Raw genomic sequence first — 9,846 nt, 5'->3', positions numbered from 1 at the left:
TATAACATTTAAACGCTATACTTGTAACTGATACGTCAAATGAAAGGTATTTACAATCAGGGAAAAAAAGTTGATGAAATTCGGTTCATCGGAGCGTTACCTAGGTCTCTTGGAGTGAGCTCATATCCGGCTACTCGGTCGTACAGTGAACGTGGAGTATTTTGTCAATATATCGAGTAAACTTTGACCGAATTTCATGAATTTGCTTTGTTTGAAAGCTATAAACAAATGTGAAGCATTAGTACAATAACAAAATGGCTGCCGGCGGCCCTATTGGATTTTAGTAAAAGTTAAATATCTTGGGAAAAATGGTACTAGCGAGTTACTGTTAACAGAGAACTAGTTGGTTATGTGTTTGGGGGTTAAGACATCATATACGTGGACATCTATATTTAGCTGTATATAGGCATATATAGCTATTTTGAGCTATATAATGGCATATTTATCTGTAAAAAATTTATGAAATTTGACTTCGATATTGTCTCCGGCAATTTCTTTGTACATGATAACAAGGAAAAGAATGTGTAATGTAAGTGTAGGCGATTTTTAAGCGCTCATAGCTTTTCAGCAGAGCAGAGAATGAAGTGAGAGAGATAAAGAGTTTTACATTAAAGGGTTTTGATACGAATAGGTGTTTCGTACGGGTCGAGGTTAGTTTATGTTTTATAAGCTGTTTAGTTTTCGTTACACATTTATAGTCGTTATTATAGTCGTACAATTTACAAAAGAGTTCTGGGGAAAGGCATCGAAAATAAAAACCGAAACATTTAATTTTAGCGTAGTACCCATGACTCCTAAACGTCATTAGAATTTTAATAGTGGCATCAGTGAAGCTGGATCTTCGATTTTCCGCTTAGTGATCTATTGGACGTATGAAATTAAAAGTTATCTCTGAAATATGTTGAATGTAATATTAGTGAATTATTAACTTTGTACATTCGACAATAATTGTATTTAATTTTAACAAATTTGCGTATAATATTGCACATTTCATGATTGTATTTATCACAGAAAGTTTAAATAAAAGGAAGCAGGTTATTTCTAAAATAATTTTATTCTGCATTTTCACTTAATGTTGGTGTGCTGCTATTGCTTTATGAATATATTCATATTTCAATTATAAACAAAAATTAAGATAATTTCTTAGAAACGTAAAATAAACGCGATTCGACATGTCAGAAATGCTTCGTTATCCGACGTTTTGTCATACGCATATTTTCGACATCGATAAGTTAAAGTAACAAATAATTTGCTGCCAAATATAATTTTTCTTATTTACTTTAGCCTCGAATAACTAATCGCCCGTGCTTCTTTAGCAATTCGCAAGTTTTGATTTTATGAAAAACACAGACTCCCAACTACCGCATTCTGTTCTCCAAAAAAAAACAAGTTTTGACACAATCGGAAAAATGCTAATAGAAGAATCGGGTGATATACGAGCTAAGAAATTCCTATGCAATAGAATTTCATTAGCCATACAACGTGGGAATGCAGCAAGCATTCTTGGAACACACCCTACAAATGAAAAACTTACAGAAATTTTTGATTTGTAAAACAATGTCTCATGTACACTTAAAATTTTCAAAAATCAATAATAAAAAACGAGTATAGTTTTGTACACAAAATATTAGATTTTGTACACATCATTCTTAAGGGTGCTTAAGGGTGGAGTCCCTAGCCTGCAAGGCGTGAAATAAAAGCTCATCGCAATTTTTTACGAACTCAAGATTTAAAAGAAAAATCGGTTCTTGCGAATAGCGAAAGTAGAGCTCTGAGACGTAAGAGCGATTAGTATATTAAGACTACCCTCTTGTACGGGTAACGGTAACAAATCGAGGTTGTACGGTTCTACCGATCTGATCTTCGACTCAATGAGTGTTTGAGATGTAAATCTATCACAGAAATTTTGGACACGGTCGCACTGATTTTGGTTGTTATACATTTACTGAAAACTTCGGAACGCGAACCATTCTTCAACTGTCGAACCACGATTGTTGACTTTATTTATATAAAAAGTTTTTATATTAAATATACTGCTCTGGGTTCGACACGTTAAATATCGTGATTCGACAGTAGTTGATGTGACCCAACATACTCAACTCGATGCAGAAATTAAAAAATATCTCAACAAAAATTTCAGTTTTTCATTGCAAATCATCATTACACAATCAATCGAGGCCGAGAAAGTATTTACTTACCAGGACATAAACAGTTTTCGTGTACATTTTGTCGATGTCAAGGTCACAAAACATTTTTTGCGCTTGAAAACTGAAATGAGACGAAACCACAACAGCACAAACAAATAAATCACTCCAAACATTTCAATATATATATGAAAATACATTTTCAGCCGAGAAAGTACTTTCTTGGTCGCAAATACCTCTCTCTGAGAAGTGCAGAAAAGTTGAACTGTTCGATCGTAGTTTGCTTGTGGAAATCCATCGAATTTCAGCCTACACGCGCAAAATAGTATTTTTTGTTATAAGTGATGAAAATTGGCATTTTTCAAGATTAGTTATCAACAGTTGGAGGTAGAAGTGGACGACAACTTCCGACCAAAAAGTGACTTACGTAACAACAAAAGAAAACGTAACAAGCAAAGATCATTAATTTACTGTCAAAATGTATGAACAAATTTAATTTTTATCAGCTCTAATTAAATTGTTGCCTAGTAAGTTACTACATCCCGTGTTATTTTGTGTGTAATAACAGTGCCAATGATTAAAAATTTATTTCGATTATGTAAACATCAAATGAATTGAATAAACTACATAAAAGCGAAATCCTCCATACATTTTAACACATGTCCTGAAAAATTCCACTTTCATCACGAATTACAAACGACGTTTGTGTCGTAAGGTTCATAAAATGAGACGGAACACACAAACAATAACAAGGAAATCACTCTACAACAATTTCACTATTTCTTGGCACTCTCGATTGCGTCCGAAAGAATTTATAAGAAATTCCATTGTTGGCTTTGTTTACCGACCGAAAGTTACTTTTTCGGACGCATATATGTCGCTGTATAAGTAGTAACTACTTTGATCAAACTTTTAGATCGTAGGTGCAGTGACGAAAAACATCGAATTATGATCCTAACTTTGTTGGTAAACAATGAAACTTCATTTTTTTGCCGCAATCGAGTGTGCCAAGTAAAATTAAAACTGTTGTAGAGTGATTTCCTTGTTATTGTCTCAGACAATTTGTCTGTGTGTTCCGTCTCATTATGATCCTTACGACACAAATAACGTAGTTTGTTATTCGTGATGAAAAGTGGTATTTTTCAGGACGCGACGTAGGCTTGTCGTACTCGGCTTCGCCTCGCTAGGACAAGCTCACGTCTAGTCCTGGAAAATACCACTTTTCATCACTTATAACAAAAAATACTATTTCACAAAGATTTATTTATTTTTAACTGTGTTATTTGAAGTCTGTTGTTTACGGTCGAATCAGATGTCAAATAAAACGTTTTATAAATAAAACATTTAATATAATTGTAAATTAAATAAAGTAATTATGAAATATCGCCAGTTACTAAGGGTTAATTTAACTGAAAATTTACGAATTTAAGATTTGTACAAGTTTCTCAATATTAAGTAATTTTTCGTGTTATTTTTTTTTTAATATTTTAGTAACAAATATTTTAACGATTATAAAAAGTTGCTCTCATTCTTCGATTAATCCCCACCTAAACTTAGCGCTTGAACAATTCGTGGGTCGGCTTTACTTCCTTCTCGAAACTCCTCTAACGTTAACCTGTCGTCATGATTTTTGTCCATTTGATCAAAGATTTTGTCAACACGTTTTTGGGGTGTATTTTCGTCCTCTGCTTGTGGCTGTTGACCCTAAAAAATAAACAAAAATATTTATGTCAATAATATCAGTAATACTATTAGGTTGTGCACAGATTCAGTGCAATGAATAGAATACTTGTCAGATTGTTGGTGTTATTCTAAACTAAATTTTTGCACTTTCTTAACGATCTTCGAACAAATAGCTATTCTGCTAACTAGTAGGTAAATTAGATTGTTTTGCGCGCTAGTTCAGCAAAACATCGTGTGCGCAAAACAACCCCATTTACTAACGTGTTAGGAACAGGAATTTTTTTTTTGTCGTAGACAATATCAACATCAAATTTTGAATTTCATTCAATCCACTGCAATGGTACAATGAAGTACAGACGCTACAAAGTTCTTTGACGAACTAAATGACATGATAAAAACTAACACACCCCACTCCAAGTCATTCCTAAAACAAAGCATAAGCATGGCGATCCAACGCGGTAACGCAGCGGAATTTTTGGAACTTTCGGGGGTTGTGATAAATTGGATGAAATGTTTTACTTACTGTGATTATTTTATAGGTTAATTTTGTAATCTTGTAGGAATGCTAATAAATAAACAAACTGGATACGTGATAAAAGTGATAGTTTTGAGATGCAATTTTGATGATGTTGTATGTTAAGTGTAAGGAATTGTTGTTTCTTTTGAAAATAGCAACTAGCTAAAAAAAATCCACAATTTTAGATACAATAAAACTCACCACCATTTGATAAATAGCATCTACGATATTGTACATTTCGTCACGTGTGATAAAACCATCATTATCCACATCGTATAGTCGGAACGCCCCTGTTATTTCAAAGAAAATAAAAGTTTAGTTCCAGAACTGAACTGATTGGTTTTGTAGAGAAAATTTCTTACAATGAAGCTTTTCATCCAAATTCCCTCTTGATGTAACGGAAAGTGCTCTGATGAACTCTTCGAATTCTATCGATCCATCCTGAAACGATTTTAAGAATGAAAGATTTAAAAAAAAAAGTATACAGCCAAGGACAGTCAAAAAAGTGTATTTTATGATTTTCGTGTTTATCGATTTCAGCTGTTTTAACAATACAAATTACAATGGCAAAACAGCTGAAATCAATGAAACACGTATAGAATAAAAATGCACTTTTTTGACTGTCCCAGGCTGTAACCAAAAATTAATGGTGATGGTTTTTCTATGACAACAAACCAAAATTTATTGATTTAGCTTATTCAATATTGCCACCAAAAGAGCGTTATTTCATGTTCACATATATTTAATGAATTAAACATCAAACATTGTCAAAATACCAGGATTTAATGGATATTAGACCGAATAAGCTTTATAACATTGATTATTATAAAAATTTAACGTGTATATAGGTTTCTTCCAAGGTGAAACGAAATGTCAGACCGTCATCCATAGAGCCATAACCTCAACACTATTAACAATGCAATTGTCAAATTAACAAAGAAAAATAAATTGTGGTTATGGTTCAATAGATGACATCGGTTAGTGTGCGGTTCATTTTATTTGGCTTAACCGTTGCTTGGAAGAAACTTATATCAGTCAAAAAACCCTAAATAGTGAAATTGACGTAAGTCCTTGTAGCTACTTACAAAATAGCCGATATCACTGAAGGTGATGCGAAAGTTTAGTCAAAAATCATGCCCACACGTTAGTAAGCGGGCGTGACGCAAGTCCACTAAACTGAACTCAAAATAAGATAGGTGTGGTTTGAGGGTTTTTCTTGTTCCACACGACCCACAGCGTTTTCAAAGCTATAATATAATAAGTATGTCCTGCTGCCATCTCATTCAATTTAGTCGAAGCTATCAATTTCATTTGACACAATACATACACATTTTTCAGTTCAATAATTACTGTACCAACTACATAAATACCGAACGATTAAAATGCAAAGTGATACAAGTCAGGTTCTGTTTTCAATTGATCAATTAGTTTTGGTGTTTCTTTTAGAAATTCTTACGCATTACGTTAGTTAGGCTCTCTACTTTACACATATCGAATAGTTTTCTTTCTTAGTTCTTGGTGTGCAAAATTCATTCTACAAATCGAGTTCATTGGTGGTGTTCTCGTCGACATATTTTCTTGTTGAAATTTTCTTGTTTAAAATTGATTACATTTAGGCGCAAAATGCGTCACCAAAACGAATATCAAATGTTTAGGAAGTTTAATTTTTACTAGACTAGCCTCAACTTTTCCTCCTTTGAGGTTTTTGTGGGATATCAGTAGTTTTGGAAATTTTGAGGTAAAGCAATCTCTACAAGTGACACTTTATCCCAATTCTCTAAATACCGTATAGCCGAAAATATCTCAAAAATACGAAATTTCGACATGGCTGCTATTTTCTTGAAATGCCGAAAAAAGTTATCCGTCAACGAAACTCTATGATTACCAATTTACTGCAACTATGTATGTGCCTAAATACAAAAAATTAAAAGAATTTTCAAGATGGCTGCTGTTTGTTGGACATTCTAACCTTAACCCCTAAAACAAGTTCCATATAATTTATTGATTTGCCGGTGAAAAAGTCTTAAGATTAAATTAATGTTTGATTCGGTTTTCTTCCGTTTAAATTCTTCCAGTACATTTTTTAACCATTTTCCTAACAATAGGTTCCTTAACATCTGCCACTTGTGACGCAAATTTATTTTTGTAAAATTTTCTTTCACAAATTTTTTGGGTCAATTTTTTGTTGATATCGCGTCACCCTCAGCGATATCAGTTACTTTGTAAGTAAGATAAGGAACTCGCTGCACATTTACATTGGAAGTGGGATTAAATTTTTTTATTGCAGATTCTGGAATGTGTAGACCGAAAAACTTTGTAAAATGTGACGCAAATCCCTGTGCATATTTCCAAATCATCTGATATTGGAGAAAAACCCTTAAAAGAGTAAAAAAGTGATGCAAGTCCCTCTGTATATTTCCAAAACAATCATATCGTCGTAGGTGACGTATTCTGTGCTTGTACGTACAAAATACAAAAGCAGAAATTAGAACGAAAAATTCTAGAACGAAAAATTCTAGAACGAAAAATTCTAGAACGAAAATTTTGCCAAAAAAAAGTTAGTGTCACAAAGTTACTGATCCAAATGGGAAGTCGAAAAGTTGCTGTAAATATGTTCCTTACTCCCTAATTTAATAAACGATAGTATGTTAAAATCTGAAATACTTACATTGTTTTCGTCAAATACTCTAAAAACGAGTGAAGCAAATTTGCTAGGATCACCCTGAGGGAAAAACTGTTTGTATATTTTGATGAATCCCTGAAAAGATAGAGCGAGTTAGTTTTTGAAAACCGGTGAATTCTTGTTGCACTGTCATCAGGTGACCTCATCCTATCGATCCCACCACAAAATACGAAAATCGCGAAGTAGCGTCAATTCTTGCTTTATTGTCATCAGGCGACCTCCCTACCGCTTTCGATTAATCGAGCTTGTAACCTAATCTGCAATTTATCCCAAGAATTAAATACTCTCGGTTTCCTGGATATGTGATTTCTTCTTCAATCTTTCAGTAATCTTACATGAATTTGGAGTTCGAGAAATAGAAGCCAAAGCTCAAAACAGGCGGTTGAAAATGGGTTGCTTTGAAGTATAGGTAGTTTCATAAAAAGGCTGGCCACCTTATCGTTAAAATATGCGCGAGAGTTTCACGTAAGGAAGATCGAGTAAACTGAAGAAGATATAAGGCCTCCTTAGGATTTGTTACGGAATGTTTAATAAACTCTTGACTAGGCGATTTCTTTGCAAAAATAGGAAAAGTTTGTCCGAAAACTTAGTTAAAAATGTCCGAAATTCAAGGCAAAATTTAGTGTGAGGTCTGACTCAAATTAAATCAATATCACACCATCTGTCGAATAAAAACGAGCAGACAACGTAGCAAACGTTGCGACGTTAGCCCCGCACAAATCCGTGTACCTATTTACATAACCCTAGTAAGTCCGTAACCCTATTGCGTCCATAACCCTATTGTCTGTATAATGCCTTTTTCAATAATACAAAATTATCTTACCTGTTCTGTTAATAATCCATTGGGACAGTCTTTCAAAAATCCTTTGTGCCTAAAAAACAGATTTTGTGTATTAAATTGATAACACTTGATACAAGCATCAATTAAGAGTCACTTTGCGAAATCTTCGACCAGCTTATATAAAATTTGAGACCAATGGGTCTCCGATCTTTGTAAGTTACATTTATCTTGTTCGAAAACTTTCTCCAGACTGAGTAATTTGTAGAAGAATTTTTTTCTTTAAACACTTTCACCTTAGGTGAGGACAAAAGGCAATATTCTCCTAATCGGATGTGAAATTATGGTCACATTTCGAGTTACCTCGAAAAATTGACGATTTTCGAAGAGGTCCGGAGGATGGCGCGATCCTGATTTAAAAGATTTCTGTTGTGTTTCGACCTAGTTTTTTTCTAGACTCCACTCCTTCTCACCCCTCTTCAATAAACCAAACTTTAGATTAAGATTAATCAGGGTAATCATTTAAATCACTGTTGCCTTCCTGTTGCCACCAGGCACTTATCTAGAGTAATAGGTCCCACGACTCTCATGTAAAATTTAGGACTAGTGCTGAAATAATCAACACTTTAATCCAGAACAAAATATTATTATTTTTTAAAACTTACAGTCAAAGACAGTCAATTTTCAGCATAAATTTGCTTCAACTGTTTTTCAGCTGATCCACACATACAATCAAAACTGGTTTTCCTTGTTCATACGGTTGAAGCTGCTACACGCACGCACATGATAGTGGTAAAACCGTATAAAGACGTATAAACGGTTGTGATTGTTTGTATGGATCAGCTGAAAAACAGCTGAAGCTAATTTATGCTGAAAATTGACTGCCTTTGACTGTATGGCGTATTATCGTATTATCGTATGTGACTCCATACTAGAATTTGTTAGTAAATTAATTTGTTCAACTTACCATTGTCTAATTTCCTTTTCGGTAACTGGAAAAAAAAATTAAAAAATTATTTGATATAATTTAATGGGTTTGGGTTCCGAATTAAAAAAAAAACGGGGGAAGAAGTAAAAGAAAAAATGAGGTATCATGTCCGCACGTTAGTAGGCGGACGTAACACTAGTCTTCTACTAAAAGAAATTGAACTAAGGAACACCCACAAACATGGATATTTGGATAATGTAGGCATCCAAAGGAGTACAACGAGCTATCACATGTAAAAATCGGATATGATTTAGCTGAGATATTGCATTTTAAAGAATCATTTATGTAAAAAGAACTTCGAATTTTCATAAAACTGAAATTGCCTACATTGCCTGCAGAGGCGGAGAATGTGTCACCGTTAGCGATATCAGTTATTTTATTAGTAGACACAAGGACTTGCGTCACTTTCACCCTTGTGATTCTCGTGTTACACTTGCTGAAATCTGAATATCGACATGTTTTCCTTATCCCACAAATCTTTAGGTTCTCATTGTGGAAATTGTTATCGTCACTAGCGCAAAAAGAAGCGATGGCACTGCCTTCGAGTCGGTTTTTTGAGATACCAAATTTAATAATCAAAATCATTTGTTAGGAAATTAAATTTTCGATCACATTGTCCACTAAAATTGTTCGATGAAGTGACAGAAGTGACCGACTTGCCGACAGCGTCAATCATTGAGAGTCCTGTGAAATAGTGCTCAAATCCACAATCTACAGTTATCTGTTAGTGTTTTCACAGAGATTCTACTAAAGTAAAGACTAAAATTTTGCACTCGTGAATGGTGAAGAGATGGCTTGGCTCAGAGCTGTGACATTTTTAATAGGAAAGTAAATTTTTCGTACACATGCACACAAATCGTGTTTACTAATGTGTTTACAAAGAGCCCGACATAGTCATATTCATCAAAATCAATAGATTAAGATGGCTCGGTCATGTACAAAGAATGGATGAAGAACGTGTGCTTCTGAAGCTGCTAAACATAAATCCCGATGGTAGCCGCAGACCAGGAAGACCAAAAGCAAGATGGAAAGATGCAGTTGAGTCGGATCTAA

The 9,846-nt window shown here is 34.0% G+C and overlaps 1 protein-coding gene across 1 annotated transcript in view; it reads right to left on the bottom strand.

Moving 5' to 3' along the window:
* Positions 1 to 2,323: 2,323 nt before the first annotated feature.
* Positions 2,324 to 9,846, bottom strand: part of LOC119067054 (frequenin-1) — a 50,113-nt gene continuing 42,590 nt past the window's right edge. The window contains exons 3-8 of the mRNA XM_037169800.1: positions 8,773 to 8,797; positions 7,851 to 7,899; positions 7,013 to 7,102; positions 4,707 to 4,785; positions 4,546 to 4,634; positions 2,324 to 3,848 (exon numbers count right to left, since the gene is read on the bottom strand). Of these exons, the coding sequence (XP_037025695.1) occupies positions 3,681 to 3,848; positions 4,546 to 4,634; positions 4,707 to 4,785; positions 7,013 to 7,102; positions 7,851 to 7,899; positions 8,773 to 8,797 (500 nt within the window). The 3' untranslated portion in view covers positions 2,324 to 3,680. The remainder of the gene's footprint in view (positions 3,849 to 4,545; positions 4,635 to 4,706; positions 4,786 to 7,012; positions 7,103 to 7,850; positions 7,900 to 8,772; positions 8,798 to 9,846) is intronic.

This window comes from Bradysia coprophila (genome assembly GCF_014529535.1).
Source record: "Bradysia coprophila strain Holo2 chromosome X unlocalized genomic scaffold, BU_Bcop_v1 contig_117, whole genome shotgun sequence".
Classification (NCBI taxonomy): Eukaryota; Metazoa; Arthropoda; class Insecta; order Diptera; family Sciaridae; genus Bradysia; species Bradysia coprophila.
This window is presented reverse-complemented; position numbering and strand designations above follow the sequence as displayed.